Source organism: Giraffa tippelskirchi, chromosome 3 (genome assembly GCF_054371585.1).
Source record: "Giraffa tippelskirchi isolate mGirTip1 chromosome 3, T2T-mGirTip1v1.2.pri, whole genome shotgun sequence".
NCBI lineage: Eukaryota > Metazoa > Chordata > Mammalia > Artiodactyla > Giraffidae > Giraffa > Giraffa tippelskirchi.
In genome coordinates this window covers 139,805,364-139,833,005 of record NC_137277.1, presented here as the reverse complement: position 1 = coordinate 139,833,005, position 27,642 = coordinate 139,805,364, and the positions used below count along the sequence as shown (strand labels likewise).

The following is a 27,642-nucleotide window of genomic DNA, read 5'->3' as shown; positions in this document are numbered from 1 at the left end:
TATGTTGTCATTTCTAATGTGAAACAGGAGATACTAGTTTTAGGGAAGATGAAAAATGTTTCATCATGAATACATGGGAGAGAATCAACAGAGGGAAAAGAATGAGAAATGATCCTGTCAGAGAGGTATCTTCAGTGCAGTAAAGGATTTAGAAGTTCTCTTGCTACAAGTCACCATGGAAACCACCTGTTAAAATTCTACTTTAAAGTTCTAGTTCAAGCATCACCTTCTCCATGAAACCTTTCAGGATCCTCCAGGTAGAAATCACTGTTTCTCCTCAATGCTCTCAAAACATTGTTCATGCCAACTCTAATGATGCTGTTTTATGGATACTTTTTTCTCATTTGATTGTGATCTCTGTTACTATCTGGGATCACGTGGGTCATCTTGGTGTCTCTGATGTTTAGCCCAGTGCCTGGCACCAAGTAAATGCTAAACTATGCATGTGAAGTTAGACTGAATTCAGTGGGAGCCGTGATAAATGAAATTGCATGTGCCTAGGAATAAAAGACAAATAAAAACAAACAAAAAAGAGTGGCAGTAATAGTTGCAGCCTTCCAAACATCTTTAACAAGGAGACCTTATCAGAAGTACAAAGCAGGAGGTATTCACACATCCTGTACCCTTTTACCTTTTAAAGCTTAATATGTTTGAGAAACTCTGATGCATTCTTATTTCAAGGCAAAATGTTCAAACATTTCTACTTAAAGTCCTTCATCCCAAGGGTTTTTGAATAGCTCACGACTATTTCTGGCTGCCAACTCTGCCTACAGCCCTGTTTCAAAGCATCAAAACTCACCGGCAACACTGCAGGAAGTCAATGAAGAATGCTGGCTTGGCCTGTAAACTAAAATGCCACCATGTGTTTGTGAGTTTAACATTTCAGTGGGTGAACAAGTAAGATGAGAGAAACAGAGAAGGACAGAGATGATTCCCTTCATATAACAAACTCGGCTTGAAAGTCATTTTTATTCAGACATAAGAAGCTCAATCTTAAATAGTTGTTATTTACAAAGACACATTTTAATCCACTGGAATTTCTCCATGCTCATATTATTTTTTATGTGGCTTAAACAATTTAGAAATAAATTATCTAGATCTAAATCAATGCAACAAATATTTGCTAAGCTTGACATTTAAGGAAAATGTCAAATTTAATATTTTTAATTTTGTTTTGAAACTATCAAAAATATAACACATGTGCATCCACCACCTAGTTTTAGCAAACTTATTTTACGATATTTGCTTTTGATCTTAAAGACATTAGAGATAAAGTCATCTTCCTTCCTTAATCATATTTCCCATCTTCTCTTTTCAGGGTTGGTGTATAGCATCCTTATGAATATTGCAATTATATTTTTTATTGGTCAAATAATGGAATTTATGATAGTATGTTATAATATGTATTTAATATTATTTTAGAAGCAAATTTAAATTAAATGACCCTAAAATTATATAATCTTTTATATAGATTATATAATCATAATAGGAGATCATTTGATACAAGTTTTAATTATAAATATTGTTAGTTCATGCCAGCATAATTTAATCAACACTTTATTTTTACACTCAATTATAAGAGTGTAAACTTTTGTGGACACCATTCTAGAAAAAACATGTAGCAAAAACACTGAGAATTAATTTCATGAGGAAACACTGCAAGTATACAAATATCACCTTATTTTCCTATTTTTATATCATAAGATCAATAAAACTGACTGAAACTTGTTGGATAGATATTTTATTGTTCCTGTTTATCACTCATCATTCATACACACACACACACACATACTTTCTACTCTTAGCTTCTTAGCTCCCTGAGAACCGAGTAAAGGAAAATATATTATTAGCTAATTAAAGGGGATATGCTCAGATCATCAAATAAGACTACTTTTTTCTTTGAAAAAGATATTATGAGTGTCCTTATAGGAAAATAAATAAAAATTAAATAAACAAATGAAAATCACCTGAGCAATGTATGGATAATGCTAGCAATTTCAAACTAGCAATTTTACCACAATGCAGAGCTAGTTTTCATTTACTATTTCTTATATCTCATGGATTAAATCCAAGGGCATGATACCAAATTGCAGGTTTCTAGAAAATCTAGACAGTAATGATGTTGGTGCATATTTACTCCTGAGAGTCTCTTGGCAAATGAAAGCATGCCAGAGGGCCAGTCTGTAAAATAAAAACGTGAAGCCACCCCACTGGCTGAAGTAGGGGTGGGAATCCCGCAGCTGGTCCTCAAGGAAGGTTCTGGAACACTCAACATGGATTGCGACAGGAAGGAGTGAGTGGGAATTCAGTCTCTCACGTTATTCAAATGAGATTTTTTTCATCGTATTGTGTTTCCTTCCAACTTTTTATTCTGGGGTTTTCATGCTTTCTGACTTTGTTGTGTACCAAGACCCATCTAGTCAGAGCAACCACGCTTCTCAGTAATCAAAGAGTCACCCTTGGTTATTGAATATGTTTTCTAGCTTAATGAGCAAGAGCATACACATGACGCTAATGAGGGATTTTTGCTTCAAGATACTTTTAAAAATGTATATGAGTAAGAAGAATTGTTTGCTCTGATTATTTTAAGATGTAAATGCAGCTGCTTCAAAAAGGAAAAAATAATCCTGAGAAAAATGCAACTGTGATACATGAAAATGGATCACGAGTTAAATCCGGCTTCAGCTACGTGGTATACACTGCAGAGGGGCGTGGGAGCACTCACAGCCTTGGAAGGGAGCCGTGTCTGCTCTCTGAGGCAGTAGCATTAATATATATTTGCTGCCACAGTCATCTTCAATCAGTCCTGGAATCAGGCAAGAGTATACATTCATACAAGGAGGAATTCTCTAAACTGCAATGAAGGGTGTTTCCATGGTATCTCCATCATGATAGAACCCCGTTTGCCTCTATCCCAGGGGCAAAGGAAGAAAATTGTCCCTACCAGGAGAAGAAAGAAAGCCTTCCTGAATCCCACACCCAAGCTGCCTCCCTGAGCCTGGCTGCTCTTCTCCCAAGTTTCCGATTTGGAACAGAGCTCAGGTCAGGAAAAAAAGCAGGAAAGCGTAGAGCAGGAAAGGCATGAGGGTAACATTTTCACCTTAGTGCTTTGTTATAATATGCCTTAAGGATCAAGCCCTATTGATCCTTCCTTTGAATGACTGCCTCACTCCTGAGCTTTCCTTGCTAGTCCCTTGAGCTGATGGCGATAGCCTAGTGACAAGTCCCCCTACCTGTGCTCCACTACCATCTTGTCTTCCTAAAGTACTCCTTTCATCATGTTGACCTTCTCATCACCATGTGTCGAAAAGCTTTCTGGACTCCTCATTGCCTAGAAAATAAAGACCACTCTTTGCACTGGAATTGAGGCCCTTTATCATCTGACTATAGAGAGTTGGACTCTGCCACTTTTATTGGGAGGAGTTCACTTCACTCAGATTGATTTATTCCTGTTTCCCCAGCACCCAGTGCACTGTGTGCCTCCACACATTTCCCCACGTCGTTCCCGACTCAGTGAACCCAAGGACTGTAACCTGCCAGGCCCTTCTGTCCATGGAATTCTTCAGGCAAGAATACTGGAGTGGGTTGCCATTCTCTTCTCCAGGGGATCTCTTCCCAACCCAGGGATCCAACCCAGGTCTCCTGCATTGCAGGCAGGTTCTTTACCATCTGAGCCACCAGGGAAGCCTTATCCTCTCTGTCTTGTGAGCATTAAACCTGGGAGTCATGTGGAAGTTGGAGCTAATTATCTGGCACAGGGGGCCCCTCCATAGTTTCATCTCCTTTCTCATCACTCCCTCTTGGTTTTACTTGATGAATCAATCCTTCTGATTTCTCCACCATGGATGTTTTGGAATCAGTGCATTTAATCACCTGTCCCTGTCACCTGAAACCACATACATAGCACCTAAAGCATGTGGAAGAAGGCGTGTAACTGAAGCAGGTACATTAATCGAGAATATTAAATTGCTTATAATGGAATAAAAGAGAAAGTGAAAAAGGGTGTGGCTGAGATTTCTCAGAGGCTATGCAAGTTATCTGCCTTTGAAAGAGCCAAGGAATTTGCTTAAAATGCTGATTTCTGAGTCCCAGCCCAGATGTAATGCATCAGAATTTCCCATGACAAATCTTACACTAAATTTGAAAAAATCTCTTAGTGTTACAGGGTAAGAAAGAGCATTTACTATGATTGCAACTCATCACAACTGCATATCAGAATCAACTGTGGCATTTTCGGCAACTACAGTTACCTTGACCTGATATCAGATCTCCTAAGTGAAGACCTTAGGGTTGGTGCCCAAGGTTGAACTATTCCACAAGAGGTTTTGATATGCATCCAGGGTTGGATACCACTAATTCAAGAAATTAATGATGACCGATACTTATTGGGTAATTATAACTTCTAGAAACAGTATTAAGCAGTTTATATACATTTATAAACGATTTTCATAGGTTTAGGGAAGTTAAATAACTAGTCCAATGCCATAAATTTAGTAAATAATCAAGCCTCAGTTAAACACAATTTGATACAAAATGAGCTCAAATGTCATTCTCATCTACCTTTATTATTTTAGACATTATTTCAATACATGGCCGTCAGTCTCTTTCCCAGGAATTGATCCTTCTGTTAAATGTGTGATTCTGGTTTTGAAAATTCTGACATCACCTAGGGGAAAGGGTTTCTCAGCTTAGTTTCCCTTCAGTCAGATACCCATTGATTTGGCTATCTGTAGTTCTATACTTTTCCTCAGTTCTTTTCATCTAATAGGCCAATTTTTGTGCTTTAATCCTTACAGATAGATTGTTGTGGTTGTTTAATTGCTAAGTCATGTCTGACTCAGTTGCGTCCCCATGGACTATAGCCTGCCAGGCTCCTCTGTCCAGGGGATTTCCCAAGCTAAAATACTGGAATGGGTTGCCATTCCCTCCTCCAGGGGATCTTCTGAATCCAGCGATCAAACCCTCATCTCCTGCATTGGCAGGCAAATTCTTTATCATTGAACCACCTGGGAAGCCCCATAGATAGACATTTATAGGAACTGAATCTTTTCCATGTACAAGGGAAGCCTGGTCCCCCTCCTTGTAATCCTGGGTTACATGTCTGGAGAAGGGCATTGCTCCTTCCTCCTAGGTTTTAAAACAAAAATAGATTACCTTTCTCAAATTAAAAAAAAAAGTATTGGCTCAAGCTCACATATGTCACCTGAGTAACAACTCGGTAGACTTCCTCATCTCACCTCCCAGTCAGCACTTTTCCACCCTCTGTACAGAGGGTTTAAGTTTTTAATGAATTTTCACATCTCTTTAGCTCATTTTTGCCTACAATTCAGTTGTTCCTGTAGTTTCTTTACAGGTAAAATACTTATAATCAAGTTCCATCAAAAGGAGTGACATGAAAATTGAATAAATGCGTGTAAAGTATCACAGGACTCTTGAATGAAAGGTACACAATGTTTTTGCTGTTACTAATATCATGCAGCTCATCGATTACAGTTCTGACAGAGGACACTGACGGCAGCTCTGACCTCATTTACTGGCTGGGCCAGAAGGGCTCTGCATCGCAACCTCAGAGACAGACAAGCTCCAGGGAAACAAACCAGTCACAGTCTGAAACAGCTCCGAAATCACCATCACTGCAATGCAACTAACTGCAGATCAAAACCTCTTGCGGGATATTTCAAACTGATTAAGAGTGTTGTATGGTAAAATTCTGAATGGACACCAGATCAAGGACCTTGGGAGAGGATTAAGTGACAGGCATGTTTAATAGATGAAACAAAATCTAGTGAAATTAGAGGGCAGCCACAAAGCAGACATATGAATAAGTAATATGCTACCTGGCAGCACTCACATCCTCTCACTCGTGGATGACAAGTCGTTCTTAAATACAATGGGAAAGGCTTGTTTAACTCATTTCAGAACATCCTTGGAAGACGCATTTCAGGAGAGTTAGAGAACTAAATTAATGTCAGACACCCCAAAATATTCATGGGGTAGTTATAAATGTATGTGAGTCGTCTTAGATAGCACCTTTTACTTAGTATAATTTAGATTCTTCACTCCGCACGGGGTCTTTTAAAATTATTGGATGTTTCTCTTCTTTCTTACAATTCAGAGAGCTAAGGTTTTCAGTCAATGTTAATTTTCTTTGAAGGATTTTCAGAGGAGAGTGTTTCCACATAGAGACCCTTGAAATTATTATTTTCAAGTAGGGCTGATTCTTTTTCTTTGTAGCCTAGAAGAAAAGAGATCTATGTAATCGCAGTGTCAAAAGTGTCAAAAGTCTAAGATAGGTTAAAAAAAAGAAGAAGAAAAGAAAAGAAAACACAAAAACCTTAAAGGCATCCATGCAGTCCTCAGCCTTACAAATTCTTGGCTCATATAAAATACTTGTGACATGCTATAATTAACCAGTTACTCCTCTCAGAATGAATAATAATGCAATTATTTGCCAAACGCAGGGAAGAAGGGATAGTTTCTGTTTTTAAAAATGTTCGCCTTTCATTTTTTTCTTTCTATAGGAAGAAAAACCCTGGATTAATTTACATAAGCTGTGAAAGCACAGAGTGACCTGCATTCTCACCATTAATACGATAATTCTGTCACCTTTTTTATCAGAGTCTTATATTTTTCAATAGTTTGAAACATTACTAAACTGACAAGTCACATCCATGTTCAAATTGTTCTTAAAAACTGCACCCAAATACCACAGAATATAAGTAGTAACCTGAAAACATCTTTTTATATTATAATTGGACTTCTATGCCATTGAAGCGGCTAAGGGCTAATGAGGGCTCTGTTTCCTTTGTCCGTGTAGACACAAATAAAAGAAGGGAGGTGAACCTTAGTTCCTCAAGGCCCTTCTCCTTCCTTAGAGATTCCATGTGCCAAGTAGCACAAAGTTAGGTGAGAGTTTATCTGAATATAGCAATGGTTTTCTCTCCTATGTGTTGATGTCTAGACAATGACTGTTTTCTTCAGTTTTTTCCACCTCCATCCTGCCATTATGTCAGTAATTCATTCAGCAAGCATTTATTAAAGACTTGCTATGACACATTGTCCTAGGTACCAGGTAAAATTCAAAGGTAAAAAAGACACATTTCCCTTGAGAAGGTTGCAGAAAGGTAAAGATATGAACTAAAGAATAGGCACATTAACAATGTAGTCAATGCCACCAGGCAGCCCCCTCTCCACATACATACATACACAAATTCATTCATTCACATAAACACACAAAACCCCCTTGTGCCACGAATATGAGCTTCTAGAACTTCCAGACTCTTTCTAAGTTTTGAAGCAGAGACTTGGATTTAGTGCTGGATTTTGTAATTTCAGTAGGGCCACTTCATGTGTGCCTCTCTCTGTGTGTTCGTCTGTGGAGCCACCTTTATAGAGGGTTTCCTTAAGGATAAAATATTCTGAACAATTGATGCCTTAAATAATCAGATTCATTGAATACATCTCAGTTACTCATTCTAATACCAAATGTTGTTCAGAATTTTTTAAAACTAACAGTCTCTGACATATTCACTAATTCACATATTCACTAATAGTCTCTGACAACATCACTTGTTTAGGAAGACAGAGGCTGAGTCAACGTGATTTAAATTCATAAAATCATGATAAATATTCCAAAAGTAGACATAACTTTGTTTTTTCAAGCCTTATTCATCCAAAGTATCCCTTTAATTAGTTAACAGCAGGAATTTGGATCTTTTTTGTTTTTCATTGTGCTGAACAGTATGTATAACAGTGCAGGTTTTGGCAACAGACTGCCTATATCTGAAATTAAGTTCTTCTCCTTACAAGCTGTGTGACTTCTCCAAGCCTACATTTTCTTATCTGTGAGATGAAAATGCTGTGTGCTGTGCTTAATCACTCAGTCATGTCCACCTCTTTACAACCCCATTGACTGTAGCCCACCAGGCTCCTCTGTCCATGGGGATTCTCCAGGCAAGAATACTGGAGTGGGTTGCCATGCCCTCCTCCAGCGGATCTTTCCAACCCAGGGATCAAACCCAGGTTTCCATATTGCAGGTAGATTCTTTACCATCTGAGCCACCAGAGAAGCCCAAGATGGAGATAGAAATGGTAACTACCTCATAGAGATAGAAGGATAAAAGGAGTGGTAACATATAAAGCATATAACACTGGAACAGGCACTGTCATTGAATAAGCTATTATTATTATTACTACCATTATTCTTAAATGCAACTGAATATTCATTTGATTTCAGTGAGGACATTTAATATTTGGCAAGAAAAATATTTATTAGCTACCCTATGTCTACTTTTATGGCAGTAGAGTGATGAGAATTTGGATTAATTTTATCCTTTCTTTAAAAATATAAAATCCTTTTACTCTGTTCATTCATTTCACTTATGTATGTATTGAAACCACAGTTACTAAAAGTTTAGTGTGTGAAAGGGATTGGGCAGGGCAGGAAGACAAAAATTAGCCACTATTGATAAAAGTCAAAATGGACTTAAGAGTTTGAGACTCTGATCCTGGAATCCTGCATGGTTTTCTAACTAGTTAAGCCTAATATACTTAGGTACAAAAAATATAGTAAATAATGATCATATAATCAGAATTCGTTGGTCTTTCATAAATGTAGAAATATTAGGTCTTTTTAAGCCAATCCCAATGTTTCCTTTTCCCTGATCTACATAAGTTTTTAAGCCATTTCAGCAATCAATGAAGCTTCTTCCACTTATTCAAAGAAAGAAAAATATTCTCCATAGATTTCAAATTTCCAATTGATGCTGAAATTCATGAGCAAATTTATTATACTAATGCATTTATTTAACATAAGCAAGGCTCAAAGAGAAGGGAGGAAGGAGGGGAGGTATTATACAATGACAATATACAGTAGAGAAAAGATGACTGTAACCCATGCTTGCCTGAAGCTTATAGCAAAACTCTTATCTTACTTTCACCTAAAAGAATCTAGGTCCTCCTTTTGAGATGAGAATAGAAATGCCAAATGTCTGTATTTTTTTCTTAGCCATTTCCTGAAAGGCTTTATTTGAGGCAGCAAGAGTGAGGAATGTCCAAAGGGGAAACAAACCTTGAAATGATATCCCTGAACGAGCAATGCTGGAAAAGGAAAGGGAAGAAGGTGTCGGCAGCAAAAAGTCTATGGGACTAAGATCAGATCAGTCAAAGGGAAAAAAGAAATAGCCCACTTGAAAAGGGCGATTTTGTTAGACTTTCTGAATAATTGTTTAATTTGGTACTATGGTTTAGTTGAGTTCTTCATTGAAATGTTGAATCTGGCCAGTTCAATTCAACCAAATTTTATCTTTCCATCTCTATTCTCATTTGCTGTTTTGTTATGATATCAAATGGATTTCTGAATTGCCAGTCTTTTTTTCTTTTTTTTTTTTGGCAAGATTATACGTGATGTACATCCCTGAATTTCTTTGTATTCAACTTGGAGAAACCTGAAAATCCCTTGATATCTTATCTAATTTGCTCTAGATGTTCATAGGTTCTCACATACCTTCCTCTCTGTTCTTCTGCTGCTAACAGATAATTATTTCAGTGTCTTTCAAGGGGATGGTCTCTAGAGTCCAACACAACAATAGTCAAAACCTCAACTGTCTTCAACATAAATGAAGCTATCTTTTTAAAAATACAAAAATCTGTCCCCTTTCCTCTTTATTTACTGCAAATGGTTAAGGAGAACAAAGTCACTTCTCCCAATTCTTTATCACAAGGACCAAAAGCTCTTTGAACATGTAGCAGCTCCTGATCTCAGATTTTTCAGATGCCAAGAATCAGCCAAAGAAGCAATATTGTGATCCCAGTAACGGTCATCATGTAGCACCATCACAGCCAAGGTAGGAACACCACTCTCAATGACTTAAGCATTAGAAATGGTTGCCATCTCTCTTATTTGTACCTAAGTGAACTATTAAAAATAACCAAGTGTTCCTAGAGCAATTCTCTTATTAAAAAAAATAAATGGATTAGCACATTATCTGCCAACATTTTTAACTGAGATCTCGGTAATTCTGATATAGATGGTTTCCTGACTACACTCTGAGAGACACTAGTGTGTAGACAAACCCTCACTCAGTCAACAAACCAATCAAGCAGTGATTCCCAGTAAGTGAGTCTGATGCCAGGCTGACCAAGTAAGAATACAGAACCCTAGGCTTCCCCCTGCCCCAGATTTAAGGAGGCCCAGAAACCTGCTTATAAAGGGCTGTGTTTAAAAGTTTTCCAGGGAACTAATACACAGCCTGTGGTTGGCGGAAAGGAATTGTATTTTAGTTTAACACATCTGTGGGGGGTCCTTGTTCCACAGTTTACTAGCTGCCTGACCTTATGTAATATCATTGGTCTGTAAAATGGCTGTTGCAAGGATTAAAGAAAGCAATGTGTGTTCAGAACCCAGCATGTTGTCAGCTGCTTGTTTTTGTTATCCTTACATCCTATGCTCAGCTCCAAGTAAAATATACATAAGTAAAATGTGTGATTCATCACTTCAAGAATCTTATCTGTTTAGAAAAGTAATATAAATATTAATAAAAATTTTAAACAGGAGTTTATATTCTAAGGCAGTAACATATTTGCACACATAAACACAATATTCTGAGTGAAAAAGTAGATTGTAAAATACGGTGAGTTATAAGGACATAGGAAAAATCCTAAGAAGCTTGTTTTAAAATATCTAATTCTCTTAATGCAAGTACACTAATTTTCATTAATTCATCAAGTTTTTATTTCTATTAAATCTATTAAAATCATGAGTGATAATTAACTTATTTAAAACTGAAAACAGAGAGAGTAGTATGTATTTGGGAAAGAGTTTAATGGCATAGACTACAAGGGGCCCATGAAACCCATAAAATATTATGCAGAGTTGTTTACATGAGTACAGTATTTCTGAGGAGAGGTCTATACCTTTCATTTGATTCTCAAAGGGTTTGGCGATCTCCTCAAAATACTAAGGACCACTGACCATTCCTGTTTAGCACATCTTATGTATATCTTCATATACACTGAAGAAAGTTAACTCCTGATTGCATTCCAAATAATCTCCATGTGTACATTCTCTGAAATGTCCTCTGAGTCATTTTCCTCAAGCTTTCACCATTCAAATATCCTGATAAAAAAGTAACACAGTAGATTTCATTTAAGGAAACTGTAAAGCAGAATTTCATGGCTACTTCAGCCTATTCAAATTCTGCAGGCATCAGCAGGGAAGTTTATGTACATGTTTTGAAAGTTCCAGTGACAGAGATTAACTGATGATTATTTTCTGAGTTTCCTCTTTTTTATTTTTTATCCTTTGCTCAGTCTTTTGAATTATTTTCGATTAGTTCTATGTTTCTTTTCATCTCAGGTAGAAGAGTGAAGGAACTTCCCCTGGAAGGATACAATTCAATTTTGCCAACTTGCATTTTGCCAACCTAGCAATTCTTCCTCTTTGTGTTTTATTTATAATGTGATAACAGCACCATTGATGTTGCACATTTTATTTCTCTCTCCCTTTAGGTGTGTGTGCAACATTGACTGTTCTCAAACCAACTTCAATCCCCTCTGTGCTTCTGATGGGAAATCTTATGATAATGCATGTCAAATCAAAGAAGCATCATGTCAGAAACAGGAGAAAATTGAAGTCATGTCATTGGGTCGATGTCAAGGTAATATTCACACTAAAATTCATTTTAAAGAATATCTTTAGTCTTTGCATGGGCTTCCCTTGTGGCTCAGCTGGTAAAGAATCTGCCTGCAATGCGGGAGACCTGGGTTCGATCCCTGGGTTGGGAAGATCCCCTGGAGAAGGGAAAGGCTACCCACTCCAGTATTCTGGCCTGGAGAATTCCATGGACTGTATAGTCCATGGGGTCACAAAGAGTCAGACATACTGAGCAACTTTCGCTTCACTTCACTCAGTCTTTACATAGAAATGAAAAATGGAGATAATCCCTTATTAGGCAGGGACTTCATTTTCGATAGACGAGTTTGGTTTACAATGGACAGTAAATTTTACTGTAGCAATTGCGGTGATTATGGGGCCTATTGGCAACAGTCCGTACTTTTTTTCTGTATAATGGCACTGTGTCTTCACAATGCCATCAACACTGAGTCCAATATTCAAAAGATAGTAGATACACTCCTTGAACAGGGTAAAAAGAAAGTTACAATCATTTTTAGCAAAGAATATAAAGATTTATTGCATAACATTGAAATCAAAGCAAATCACACCATTTTTATATATTGAGTCAATAGAAATATGTCAAGTACATTTTTATAATTGGGATGTCCCAGAATGTTCTATTTTGTTTCTTATTCAGAAACAAATATTTTCTTGGGTTTTGATTTGTTATTCTTTTACCCAACTTATCTCAGTTATAGTTTGAAACTTCTCCTTGCCCTAAGCATTAGAAAGTCTATATCTTTCTATTTGTCACTCTTAAAGAGAAATTGATATTGTAAATCTGTTTTGTGTAAAGACTGCTTAGAAATATATTTAAAAATTCCTTAATTGTAATGAAAATACTGTTAGAAAGATATCTGGGTAACAAGTTAATCAATCTTTATTGTTAATTTTTTTAACACAGATAACACAACTACAACTACTAAATCTGAAGATGGGCATTATGCAAGAACAGATTATGCAGGTACATAATATTTTCTACTTCAAAATATGAGCACTGCTATTAAATAATTCTGAGGAATTATTGTTTACCATTGATCCTAAGTTGATCTTGTAAGACTCCTGACATGTACTAGTCTTCTCTTGCTTAGTTCAAATTTTCAAAAGATAAGATTGAATTTTTGTGGAAGCAAATAAGATACTTTTTTTTTTGCAGTTAAAGCAATTGTCAAAAATGTCAGTAAGATATAATTAACTTGTTTTGACAGTGAAAATGGTACAAATGACAAAACATTTATCAAATTAATGGGCATCAATGGAAATTAATGCAATTTTGGCAGTATATTGTAATTAATGCAAATGTTCTAGCTTGAATTTTCATAAGAGTCAACAATAAAGAAGTCTTCTAGTCTCTAAAAAAGCTGTAAAGAAAGGACACCTATAAATAGCAATACAGGCTGTCTTTACTCTGATGCGAAGTTTAAAAGGTATGGTTAATTTATTTTAAAAATAATAAAATAATTTACTCAGAAACTAAAATGCAAAATTATACATTTATAATTTTATAGAGTAAAATTATACTCTGACACATGCAAAATTATAAAGCATTTTATGCAGAAATGTAAATCTTATTTAGCAATTATAGAATATTATTCTGAGGAATATTTTTGCCTAATATAGTTTGCTTGAGTGAGAAATAACTTATGGGTATTCAAATATGATTTTTAACAGATTCTTAAATTTCATAGAAATTTAGGATAAAAATATAATAAAATTATTGAGGTTGAAAATGATATGTAGTTTTTTAAAAACAGTTTTTCATTTAATTATTAAATATCTGTAACTAGATTTATGGCTAATATCCAATGGAAAAAATGCTGAACTTTTGAAATATGGACTACTATTCACTCTTTTTGAAACTGCATTTCGTTTAGCACTATTTCTGCCAGTATATTTATACACATAATAAATCTTGATGAAATTTTTAAAAATTAGATATTTTACTTACAGATACTTCAAACATCTCAGAATTTGGAAATAATAATTCTTTTAAAAATTTTTCCATTTTTACCTTAATTTTCAATATGTAAATAAATTTTTTTGTGTGCTAGTAGTCTAGAATTATCATGATGATCCATGGAAAAAAACATTAGTTCTACATAGATATTGTGTAGCTGTTTCCAAAATGTCCAGGAGACCTATTGATACACATTCCTTGAAAAGAAGAGTCCATGGTCAGTAGTTTGAGAAGATCCCAGATAAACAGATGATTTTTTTTTTTTTTTTTTACCTAGAACTCCTCATAGCTTTTACGTGCAGTATAAAACTTTGAAGAAATATGCATCTTTTATTTATTTAATGCTTTTTATGTCTTGTGCAGAATTTCTCATATATACAAAATACACACAAACGTAGGCTATATAGTAAAATGAACCCAAAGGTACTCATCGCTCAAACTGAGTAACATCAATCCATGGCTGACCTAACCCCATCCCCACACCCATCTTTCTCCACTTTCAAAATATGTGGAAATCATTCCAGAAATTACATCATTTTATTCATAAATACTTTAACTTGCATCTCTAAAAGATCAACACTTTTTAAATAAAATTATGTCATTATCACACACAGCACAATTATGAATAATTCCTAATAACACATAGCTTTTATCAAACTTATTGATGAATAACACATTTTTTGTGGTGTAGTTTTCATTACTAGTGTCACCAAGAATGTACTTTGGAATATGCTGATCTACAGGAAAATACTGAAAGTAATGAAAGATAATCATGGAAAATTGAAGTCTAAAGCTAATAGCATGTTTTACATTTTAAATGATGTCAAATTTAAATTCTATACTTTATTATAAATAATAACTATATATTGGCATTTTAAATCACCACCTGACATATTTAATTTTACTGTAGCCTAAAATATTTGGAGATTTTACAAGAATCTCACTTTTACACAAGGAGTAACTTACTAAATGCCCTTAAAATATCCTTGTACCTGTTTTGCAAAGTAATTCATTTAGAAAAAAAATCATCAAAAATGTTACATTTTGTGAATATCTTCTCCATTGAATTCTAGGAAAATCAAACCTCTTCCTGAGAATTTTGTCCCTGAAACAAAGAACAGTTCAAGCTGATTAGCATCAATGTGCAAATATATTTGCATTTATAAATTTGTATCAATAAATGGAATGGAGTATGCAATTCTCTCAATATTATGCATACTGCATATTAACGGTTTGTCCATTTTCAAACAGTTTGGGAAGCTGAATTTTTATTCCAAAAAGTATTTTATATTTGAGTTTGGTTTCAAACAGATCATCTCTGGTCTTCAGTGTCAATGCTTTTAGTTAGCATTGTTTCTTTCCTATCTATGTCTTTATTGAACATAAGAATGTGTTTTTAAATACATGCAAATGAAAACTACCTAGACACTCAATGTCCAAGATGTTCTAATTTGACACCAGATTTATCTAGTAAATCCCAAGGAAAAACTTTTAAGATTAAAAAGTAAAGTTTAAAAATAACATTTGTTGAAATCCAGATTTAAGACAGGAACAAAGATAACGTCAGTGGAAGCTTGCAATTTCTAATTAAACATGAATTGCACATTTTAAAATTCCCCTGGATTTAATTTAGATGTTTATCTTCATCAATGATCTTATTAAAATGTAATATATAGACTTTTTAGACATTATTTAAATAATAGTCATGCTGTGTGTGCTTAGTCGCTCAGTCGGGCTCCTTTGTCCAGATAATAGTCATGTCCCTCAGCCATTCTAGGACTTCCTTTGTGGCTCAGCTGATAAAGAATCTGCCTGCAATGTGGGAGACCTGAGTTCAGTCCCTGGGTTGGGAAAATCCCCTGGAGAAAGGAAAGGCTACCCACTCCAGTATTCTGGCCTGGAGAATTCCATGGACTGTTGGACTGTATAGTCCAGGGAGTCACAAAGAGTGGGACACAACTGAGCAACTTTCACTTTCACTTTTCAGCATTTCCAAGCTTCCCATAGTATTTGCATTTTCCTGAATTTTGGGACTCAAGCTTTAGAAAAAGTAAAAGGGCACCAAATGGAGACTCAGTATGACATTGTCCTCTTAATTTGTTTCACAAGCTCAAAACTCTCCAAGAAGGGAAAACAGGAACTGGGTGACCCCTTTTCCTAGAAGTTTGCTAGTGCTCACAGCTAATTTAATGTCAGTCACTTCCCCTGTTAGACAAACATTCATGTGCTATTGCACCACAGAGAGGTACAGATCTTTAATGTATTCTCCTTTTTTTCCGTACCTGTCTTTAATGTTATAGTTTAAAAACTTTTAGCTTCCCCCCTACTTTCTTCCCTTTGAGCCTACCTTGCAGCTGTTAATATAAGAACACATATATCTGATTACAAAAATGGAAATACACTTTAAAGAAAGCCTAAATCTAAAATATGCTGTATCTCATTTTTTATATAACCTTAAAAAGAGAAACTCCAAGTAAGGACTAGTAGGGGCTCACTCATGAAAAAATTAATGCAAACCACGAGAACCATGCCCCCAACAAGACTAGAGCCTGACTGAGCTTATGCAGAGCTGTGAATTCCCAGACCCTTTCAGGCATAAAACTGAAATGGACACTAAGAAACCAAAAAATTTGCCAGATCATCCCTGCCAGCAGTACTTGCTGATTGTGTCTAACTTGGGTCTCTATTTTGCCCTCTCTTCTTTAATGAGACTGAAGGCATTAGTGAGTCCTGAATCAAGAGCTTTGGGTCTCTGTTTCAAGGCAGACAGGATCCCTGTCTGATGAGCTAAACAAGCCACTTAATGCTATTCTCCCTTCATCAGTCTAAGATGGGCTTAGATTTAGGTCTTCCTGTTCACTAGCAGAAAGGTTCAGAGAACACAATTTTATAAAACCACAAAGCTGGGGCTTTCAGGGATTTCCATTGTTTCAAAATGCTAATATTAAACTTTCCTTCTGGAAGTTTTTAAATAGCAAATGTTTTACATCTCTTGAAATCTGCAACATTGTCTTTATAGATGTGTGTGTGTGTGTGTGTTGCCCTCATGTCTTGTAATGAAAAAAGAAATGAAGTGCAACTATTTTGTTTTTCTTCATCTGATATGTGTATTTTCTGATTGGGTTGCTTTTCTGTCTGAAAGTCTGGTCATGCTTCATAAAAATGACTATATATTTTTTCTGGTAAAAATATGCTTAATTTTATAAGTTATTAGATGTTAAAAAAAAACAAAACAATCATGAAGTTAAACTAGTCTGTCTTTTATCATCTGGAAAATAAAATGTATTTTTTAATGCCATTCTGTACTGATTTCCAAAAGTATTTGCAGCAACTTACAATTACAATATAGTCAATGAAAATTTTTTAAAGAGAAATTGAAAACATAAAAGCAGAACTGTTGAGGAAAATAAATATATCAGCAACATAGAGTATTACAGTTACTGCATTTAGCCCTAAGCATTCTTGCAATCAATATGAAAAGAGAAATTATGATTGAATCAATTCATTCAACAGATATTTGGTCTATTATATGCATTCTGCTGTCCTGGGCATTACAAAGGTGAACATATCAATGGAAATCTCTGCTAACATGAAGTTTAGGTCTTTCACTGTCTGATGAAAATAATCAGTTCAGAGGCCAAAGTTTCTTCGGAACTAAATTCTAAGGAAATATTTAGTGTAGATCTTAATAAGGCATCACTGGAAAATATAGAATGGATAAGATCTTCAACAGTGATTTTTATAAAATATGCCAAGGGGCTCTTTATATGGCTGGGGATTTTTAAATCATTTTTGACAACATTCTAGAGCATAGCATTAAAATATTTATAATTCAATGATAGGGTTCCTATGGCAGACTAACGTAATTAGTTACATTCATGTATAGTTTCAAATTGAAAAATAAATAACCCAGAGTACTGAGGAAAATGGCTCCAAGAGAAAGCACACTCATCTGTCTTTCTCATATAGCTACAGGTTCACAGGATAACAGAACAGTCAGAAAGCTTGAGTAAAGATAAAGGATATGTTAGATTACAGTCTGTATAGGGGGAAGAGAAATCCACCTGTTTTCTATTAGTTGTTAATGAGGAAAGTAAGTCCTGAGTCATTCCCACTCTAGGGAGGGAGCCAGGCTCTTCTTAGCTCCGAGTCTAGTTATGGAGTCCATGTGTCTACTTGATCTACATTACAGTGGTTGTTCACCATTTCTTATAAAATTTAGGCAGGATTAATTTTTAGTAAATGTTCTCTTTTCCTTATCTTGAAGCAATAATTTAGATATTAAGCTCAGGTCTAAAATATGGAAGAAAATAACCAGAACTACACATTTAAACCAAATTCTATCCATCCTATTATTATTCCATCAACCCATTTTTCTACACTAAGAGGAAACTGACATCTTGAAAGGGTATCTAGATAGCCTAAGTGAATTGTCATAATAACTTGTTCTCTGTAGAAGCCATTGCAAATTACAAAGGCTTTTCACATATATTGTCTCCTTCAGTCTTGACAACCGAAATGTGAGGGAGATATTATATTCATTTGACAGGTGAGAAATGGAGGTTCAGGAAGATTAAGTAAAAAGACTATGTGATAGAGCTAAGGCTCAAAGCATCTTTGCTAATTTCAGATTCCAGCAAAATGTGAACTGTGAGGAATCAGGGGAGAAGCATCACCACCTAACATTCTTAGAGGCTTTGAAACCGACACTACACCTTAAAGGTTAACCCCTTTTGAATCCAGATTCAAAACTGTTTCACCATGATATCCCCATTGCTGTGAGTTGCTCCAGAGTTACTCTTCTCTTTGAATTTATGTCTATATATTATAAGCACTATATTGTTTGGTTATAAAATTCTCCTGTTCTGTTTCCTATTTATCCACATACACAGGAGAAGCCAAAGGGAACAGGATTTGTTTCCAAGTAATCCTGCATTAATAGAAAATGTGTGTGTGTGACACTTTGTAGTTTTACAAAGATCCATCCACATTACCTTATTTGCTTTAACATCAATTCAATAAAATAGTGTTACAAATAGTTAGGGGAAATAAAATTGTGGCTCAAAGATGCTAAATGGTTGACCTGGAGCTCGACGCAGTATTTTGACGTATTGACCAGCCACCCATGCAAAAAAGGCACTTGCTTGAATTATTTACTATTTGCCTCAATTGCCCTTCCACTATACATATATAAACGTGAATACCAAGTGGATTACATATCATATTTTTAATACAAATTAATTCAGTCATGTGGCAAAAATCTGCATTTAAAATGGAAGCTTTTTCTATTTGCTTGTGAACACTAGGAACACTTCACCGGAAAGCATGTTATGTCTAGGCCAATAATTTGATCTGTAGGAAATAAATAAATAGCAGCAAATACAGACAGCAGCTTGTAGCACAAATACTGGTATCAACAGTGAAATAAATAAAAATGTTTGCCTGGGCTATTACAGTGCCACCAGACTAGCCTAGAATATTTAAGTTCAGGAAATGAATTAAGATGTCAAGATTTTCTCAAGATTTCTGAGGGAAAGTGTCTCAATTTGAGTATTTTCCCCTCTGGGATTTACTTTAGAGTGCTGCAAAATTCATAAAGCTTTCTATGAACTCTAACTCACAATTTTTCCTGCTCTCTTGAACTTCTGTGCTTTCATTGTTTTCCCCATAAAATCATGTAGCCAGTCATCTGTAATATGATGTTATGTTCATGGTTATAGATAAACACATAATAGTATTTGCAATACAGATGAAGATTTTCTACTGAAGAGTTGCCTTGGGCCTTGCTAGACACGTTGGAAAACTTTGTGTTTATGCCCCAGTTCATAAAAGCATCCTGCATCATTTATGTGCACTTTTTTTTTTCCTATTTGAAACACTTTCTTTCTAAAACAAGTTGTTCACCATGAGGTGTTACTTATCAACTTTTCCCTCCCATGAAGGCGTGGCAGCCAGTTTAATGGTTAAAGCCATTACAAATCAGACAGAACTGAGTTGAAACACTGGCCATGCTATTGTTGCTTATTTAAACCTGAATCAGTTAGTTAACCATTCTGAGCCTCAGTTTCTTTATCTGTTCAATAATAAGCCTACTTCCACAGAGCTGAAGTTTGAGTTGAGATGAAATGTAAGGGTATATGTGTCAATGGCACTCTCCCAGTACACCCCATCCTTTCCTTCCCCATCTCTTGTGTCCATATGTCCATTCTCTATGTCTGCATCTCTATTCTTGTCTGGAAATAGGTTCATCTGTACCATTTTTCTAGATTCCATATATACGTGTTAATACATGATATTTGTTTTTCTCTTTCTGACTTATTTCACTTTATATGTCCATCTTTATATGTCCATCTGCATCACTACAAATGACCCAGTTTCATTCCTTTTTATGGCAGAACAATGTTCTATTTTGTATATGTACCACATCTTCTTTATCCATTCATCTGCTTATGGACACTATCATGTGTAAAAGAATTGGCTAGTGGAAAGCTGCCGTATAGCACAGGAAGCTCAGCTCAGTGCTCTGTGATGACCTAGAGGGGTGGGGTTGGGGGAAACAGGAGGCTCAAAAGGGAAGGGACGTATGTATATATATATATAGCTGATTCACTTTGTTGTACAGCAGAAACTATCACACCATTGTAAAGCAATTATACTAAAAAAAAAAGATGTTACATAAGGCATTAGCAAGCAGCAAGTAAGCTAGCTATTGCTGTTAGTTTCCTTTTGGTCTGACAACTTAAAAGAATTTATTTTATGGGAAATGTAGCACATTGTGTGGGATATGGTCTGTTCACATATGGGTTCAGAGTTTTTATACATATACTGTCATTTATAAGATCATAAAAGTACAAAAGTTTTATTTTTTCCTATACAAGTCATATAACAACTTATTGCAAGATCCTTTGGCTGATTTTTTAATTCACCTATAAAGAAATACTTATTAAGCACCTGCCATCTCTAAGTCTTCGACATATTAGTATGTCAAATTTATCACATGGTCATTTTTTCAGTTTTCCTCTAGTCAACACAATGTTATGTATGGTATATTTTGATCATTTAGAAAACATGGTCACCAGGTTATCACACTATGTGATGCAAATAGGAATTTAATCAAAGGACATAACATTTGACAGGACTGTAAGATCATGGTATCACTTTTTTTTTCTAGTTGAGCTTTAAAATTAGTCATTTATACCCCAGAGTATACAGGAATCTTTTCCACCTGTGCAGAATATTTAGGGAAAGTATCAAAGTCAGAATAAATAGTTTTAACAAAAACTGACCATCAAGGAAAAACAAGTCGTCTTGGCCTAGGAGGCAAAGAGGAAAAGCTGTTTGAATTCAAACATCTAGATATCACTGGTGAAAGTGAAATAATTCTCCACTGTGGTTTACCTTTTTACCTCAAACATGACATTTCTGTTCCTAAGGAACAGTACTTTAAGTATGGGTAAAATATGTGAAACTGAAAGAAGAGCAGGATATGTTCAAATTCTCTGTATAATTTGAAGACACATAGTTCTCCATAAAACCAATGTCTAGAATTCAAGCAGTTTCAAAAAACTCAAAATATCTACAGCCCTTTGATTTACTTCTTTTGTTAATGAGTCTGACATGCCCCAAATATATGAACCCACATTATCAAGCACATTAAAAATTCAATGTTGTCACATCTTGACAATTTGAGACTGTGTACAAACATAATCAACTAAAAATATTTTAAAATATCTGAAAAACTAAAATCTCTCAGAGAAAATGCATTTCTAAACACTGTTACTCATTTCATGGGTTGTAGCTTATTCCCTCTAGTTGATCATTTGTAACACACTCAGACTTATAGTTTGAACTCAAATGGAGCCAAGAGAAATCTAACTTATGAGCTAAATTCTAGGCATAAAAGTGCATGAAGATCAGTAATAAGGCTTGAGGAATGTAACCTGAAAATAGTAAGGAGGACCAAAGAGGAAAGCATGACATGCCCACCTCTGAGTCCTGAAAGATGAAGGGACTTGGTACTCTCAGGGAAAGCTAGTGCTTTAGTATGCAAGAAGAAGAGAGATGAGAATTTGAGTGACACATCTGACAATAGAGGGAATTTTACCAATTACAGAGCACAGTTCCAGGTGAGCTTTGGGAAGTGGCTGGAGTTGGGAGACAGAGACAGGTTTAGTTAAGGGCAGAGAACCAACAAGCACAGCACATCACATAGTGGAGATGATGAATCGGTAGAGATAGGTAACTGGGATAGTGAAAGTGAAAGTGTTAGTCACTCAGTCGTGTCCCACTCTTTGTGACCCCATGTACTGTAGCCCACCAGGCTCCTCTGTCCATGGGATTCTCCAGGCAGGAATACTAGAGTAGGTAGCCATTTCCTTCTCCAGGGAATCTTCCTGACCCAGGGATGGAACGTGGGTCTCCTGCATTGCAGGCAGATTCTTTACCATCTGAGCCATGGAGCAGGGGGAAGACTATTGGGATAGAAGAGCCAAGAATTGGATATTTACTAAATTCATGGCAAATCTCTTGGACTTGTGGACTCAGAGATCTACATTTTCAACACTCTAAAAGTAAGCTGTTACCTCCCCGGTAAACCAAGATTCAATGTCAATATATAGATTTGCAATAAGATAGAATTGTCTCGAGCCCTTGGTTCCTCAGCCAATGCATTCTCTTCTTAGAGTTGAATTCTCCAAGAAGCCCAGTTATAATGAGGCCATTTAGTGAATCTGAACGTCTTTAGACGTTTAAGGAATCAAGCTAAGACAGCCTGATACAAAAGGCTATACAATAGAGATATTCTTGTCCTCAAATGTATATAGATAATAAGTGCCTTTAGCCAGGATTTTCTCTTCCATGGTTAGCACTTAATAGTAACGCTATTGGCCTATGTAACTCTCCTTTGTTGAGTTTCCGTTTCTGGGTGTTCTTGTCCAATCTACCTATTTTTCTAGATATAGTAAAGTTTAGACATGCTCTGCCAAAAGCCAACTCATGACTTTAAGACTTTCTAGTGCTCTGGAAGAGCACAGGGCAATCCCTTCTTCCTACTTCTGAGTTCCTCTGGGATTTTCCCCCAAGAAATTACAATATTGGTATGAATATCAAGATTAACCATATTGGGTTGATAGGTCCTTCTACATTTTGCAAGTTGCAAAGTTTTTATGCAAAGTTACCTTTCAAAGCCCTTCATTCACATATAATTCAAAGAGGTCTGACCAATAACTAATAAAAATGAGTAAATCTTAGAAAGCAAGTTTAATATTTTTGGTGTATCCTAAAATAATTCTTAGCATTTATGCTAATAAATTTCCTTTATGGTGACATTGTTAATGTTTCATTTCATTAATACAAACAGAACAAGTTTATTTATTATTCCAAACAGAATGAGATGGAGGATTCTGTGGGGAACTGTGAATGAATCATCAATGTTTGGTAGTGTTATATAATATTCCTGTAACATATGGAAGTGTTACTTGCTCAGTCACGTCTGACTCTTTGCAACTCCATGGACTGACTGTAGCCCACTAGGCTCTTCTGTCCGTGGGATTTTCCAGGCAGGAGTACTGGAGTGGATTGCCATTTCCTATAACATATTCAAGGCCAACTTAAAAGAAAAAAATCTACTGCTTTTGGGTGGTGCTAGTGGTAAAGATCTTCACGACACAGATAATCACGATGGTGTGATCACTCACCTAGAGCCAGACATCTTGGAATGTGAAGTCAAGTGGGCCTTAGAAAGCATCACTACGAACAAAGCTAGTGGAGGTGATGGAATTCCAGTTGAGCTATTTCAAATCCTCAAAGGTGATGCTGTGAAAGTGCTGCACTCGATATGCCAGCAAATTTGGAAAACTCAGCAGTGGCCACAGGACTGGAAGAGGTCAGTCTTCGTTCCAATCCCAAAGAAAGGCAATGCCAAAGAATGCTCAAACTACTGCACAATTGCACTCATCTCACATGCTAGTAAAGTAATGCTCAAAATTCTCCAAGCCAGGCTTCAGCAATACGTGAACCGTGAACTTCCAGATGTTCAAGCTGGTTTTAGAAAAGGCAGAGGAACCAGAGATCAAATTGCCAATATCCGCTGGATCATCGAAAAAGCAAGAGAGTTCCAGAAAAACATCTATTTCTGCTTTATTGACTATGCCAAAGCCTTTGACTGTGTGGATCACAATAAACTGTGGAAAATTCTGAAAGAGATGGGAATACCAGACCATCTGACCTGTCTCTTGAGAAACCTGTATGCAGGTCAGGAAGCAACAGTCAGAACTGGACATGGAACAACAGACTGGTTCCAAATAGGAAAAGGAGTGCGTCAAGGCTGTATATTGTCACCCTGCTTATTTAACTTATATGCAGAGTACATCATGAGAAACGCTGGGCTGGAAGAAACACAAGCTGGAATCAAGATTGCCGGGAGAAATATCAATAACCTCAGATATGCGGATGACACCACCCTTATAGCAGAAAGTGAAGAAGAACTAAAGAGCCTCTTGATGAAGGTGAAGGAGGAGAGTGAAAAAGTTGGCTTAAAGCTCAACGTTCAGAAAACTAAGATCATGGCATCTGGTCCCATCACTCCATGGGAAATAGATGGGGAAACAGTGGAAACAGTGTCAGACTTTACTTTTTTGGGCTCCAGAATCACTGCTGATGGTGACTGCAGCCATGAAATTAAAAGACGCTTACTACTTGGAAGGAAGGTTATGGCCCACCTAGATAGCATGTTTAAAAGCAGAGACATTACTTTGCCAACAAAAGTCCGTCTAGTCAAGGCTATGGTTTTTCCTGTGGTCATGTATGGATGTGAGAGTTGGACGGTGAAGAAAGCTGAGCGCCGCTGAATTGATGCTTTTGAACTGTGGTGTTGGAGAAGACTCTTGAGAGTTTCTTGGACTGCAAGGAGATCCAATCAATCCATCCTAAAAGAGATCAATCCTGGGTGTTCATTGGAAGGTCTGATGTTGAAGCTGAAGCTCCAATACTTTGGCCACCTCATGCGAAGCATTGACTCATTGGAAAAGACCCTAATGCTGGGTAGGATTGGGGGCGGGAGGAGAAGGGGACGACAGAGGATGAGATGGTTGGATGGCATTACTGACTCGATGAACATGGGTTTGGGTAGACTCCAGGAGTTGTTGATGGACAGAGAGGCCTGGCGTGCTGCAATTCATGGGGTCGCAGAGAGTCGGACACAACTGAGCGACTGAACTGAACTGAGTGGTAAAGAGCCCCCCTGCCGATTGACACAGGAGAAAGGAGACACAGTTTCCATTCCTGGGGCAGGAAGATCCCCTGGATGAGGGCATGGCAACCCACTGCAGTATTCTTGCCTGGATAATCCCATGAACAGAAGAGCCTGGCTGGCTACAGTCCATGGGACCGCAAAGAGTCGGACATGACTAAACCAACTTAGCATGCATGCATTGCTTTCATCTTTCACATGTTCTAAGACTCAAAGCTGTGTGTGCCAGCCATACATCAGAAAACCTCTTCCAGAGAGCATTTCATTTAATAACAGAAATAAATGCCTGTTTAACTAAAAAATTTTTTGAATAAAATTTAAAAAATCGTTCAGAAAATGAAGCCTATAAACAAGCTCCATTTGTCCTCCAGAAATTAAGTATTCCAGAAGGATCATGTTATTAGTCTACAGAGTTTAAACCAACAGGCAATTAGTGTTTTGTCAGGCAGTACACATCCAAATTCACTTCTGCAGATTGACTGTTCATGTACTGTCACAGTTATTCTACAAATCTTGCACCACTGGGTTTTTTCCTATTTATTTTTCCATTATTTAAAGAGCCCCAGGGAAGTTGAAAGTTTCTGGTTGTTTGAAATGATCTCTGAGCAAATCTCACGCCTATCTCCAAACCCCAGCCACTCACCCTTCCCCACAGTTGGCACATATGCCTTTGTTTTTGATTTTTTAATGAAATATAGTGATGGAAGCATCAGGAGGAACCAACAGGCAGGCCAGGGAAACTTATCAGTAAAGTCATTTAAAGAAAGTGTCCATGCTGTCTTCTATATGCAAAATAATTAGTAGTAGGCAGAGCACCTATCAATAATGATAGACAACCATTACCTCTCACTTATCTAAGCATATTGTTGAGAGTCTATTCTAACATTCAAGCTGACTGCTTTCTGCAATTTAATATGCTTCTTAGCTGTTCACATTAGTCATGAATTGGTATATGCTTAGGAAATACAGCTAATTGTAATGTTATCCTAAGAAAACCACTGTCATCTTCATTATAATCATGATTATTATCATCATCATATCAGGAAAATAATATACTGGAATAGGATCACTTAGCTCTTTCCAAAATCAAGTAGAAATTTTATGTATATTGTCTACTGTTTTAAATTCTCTACAAGGCTATTCTCCAATGATATAGGTAGCCATATTTATTTCTTAATTTCTTTAATTTCAGAGCAAATAACTTACAAAGAGCATTTTGAAGGAGAAAGAGTTTGGAATAGGAATGCAAAAATTTCGACTTAGTGTCATCTTTATTCTAATCTACCTCATCAAAACTTAGACGGGTATTTAGCCTCTAAGAATCTAAGTTTTCTCATCAGTAAAATTTGAAAGTAAAATTATAATGAAGTCTTTCTGGATTTTTGGATGGCATCACCGACTCGATGGACATAGGTTTGGGTAAACTCTGGGAGTTGGTGATGGACAGGGAGGCCTGGCGTGCTGCAATTCATGGGGTTGCAAAGAGTCGGACACGACTGAGCGACTGAACTGAACTGAACTTTCTGGATTTAGGATTCTATAATCAAACATACAACTGTAATTCAAAAAGCATGATCTTGAGGGAAAGTCATTGACCATTACCTTGTGCCAGTGATTCTCAACTGGGGCAACAGTTAACAATTTCTAGAGGCATTTTTAATTGTCTGGGGATGAGGAGGTACACATACATGTAGTAAGTGGAGGCCAGGGTTGCTGCCAAAGTAAACGTCTTACAATGTAGAGGACAGGTCCCCACAACAAGGAATTATCTAGCCAAAAGTGCCAGTAATGTCAAGGTTTGGAAACCCTGCTTAACGGCGTTAGAAATTATAGAAAAGTAGGGCTTCCCAGGTGGCTCAGTGGGTAAAGAACCTGCCCGCCAATGCAGGAGACGTAAGAGATGAGGGTTCAATCCCTGGGTCAGGAAGATCCCCTGGAATACTGGCATGGCAACCCACTCCAATATTCTTGCCTGGAGAATCCCCGTGGAGAGAGGAGCCTGGCGGGCTACAGTCCAGAGTGTCGCAGAGTCAGACACAACTGAAACAACTTAGCACCCACGCACACACATTACCTAGGTTCTAGACATTAAGTGACACCATGAAGTCCGGAGCTGGGCCCTCTAGTCATCTCTCAGTTTTCCCATGCCGCAGAGGAGACATAACCCTAAATCAAGGGTCACTGGCTTAGTCCAAGTTTCTTTTTATCTCACGGTTTGAAACATACAGTATTTTTTTTTTAAATGATGGTTGTCTCATAAATAAAAATATCCTTTAGAGCTTTACAAATAAGAAGGAATGTCTGTTTCTGAATGTCTTTACAACGAGAAGGAATGCATTTTCTGAATGATGAAAATGCATCTAGCTAAAAAGGAAGTTATACTCTTAGTTATCGTAAGTTACTAAGGAAAGTCCCCTAGTCATAATTGGATCCCTTATCTTATTCAGTATTCTTAGCTAATAGTCTAATAACCCAGGCCCCTGCTTTGTTTCAGTGCAAAGCTGTGTCATCCTTGTGTTCATATTAGTTACTCCTTAAAACATTTTGACTAAATCGCTGAGCCAAACATTGCCTGTTTGAAAGATCTTTAATGACATTCTCTGAGGAGGCAACAGCAACTATTTCAAAGCTTCTTTTATTGTCTGGCACTTCCTCAGTAGAAATCTTTATAAACCTGATTCATAAGAATATATTTAAAATCAGGCTGGCTAAATTCTATTTAAGTTCCCAACAGCAATTCTTAAGGCTAAATTGTGTTGTTCA

General features: G+C 36.6%; 1 protein-coding gene across 1 annotated transcript in view; it reads left to right on the top strand.

Annotated features, from left to right (window-relative positions):
• The window catches only part of TMEFF2 (transmembrane protein with EGF like and two follistatin like domains 2), a 280,220-nt gene that overhangs the window by 210,035 nt on the left and 42,543 nt on the right, over positions 1-27,642 (top strand). Inside the window, exons 6-7 of the mRNA XM_081581410.1 lie at positions 11,509-11,657; positions 12,579-12,638. Coding sequence (XP_081437536.1) covers positions 11,509-11,657; positions 12,579-12,638 — 209 coding nt within the window. The remainder of the gene's footprint in view (positions 1-11,508; positions 11,658-12,578; positions 12,639-27,642) is intronic.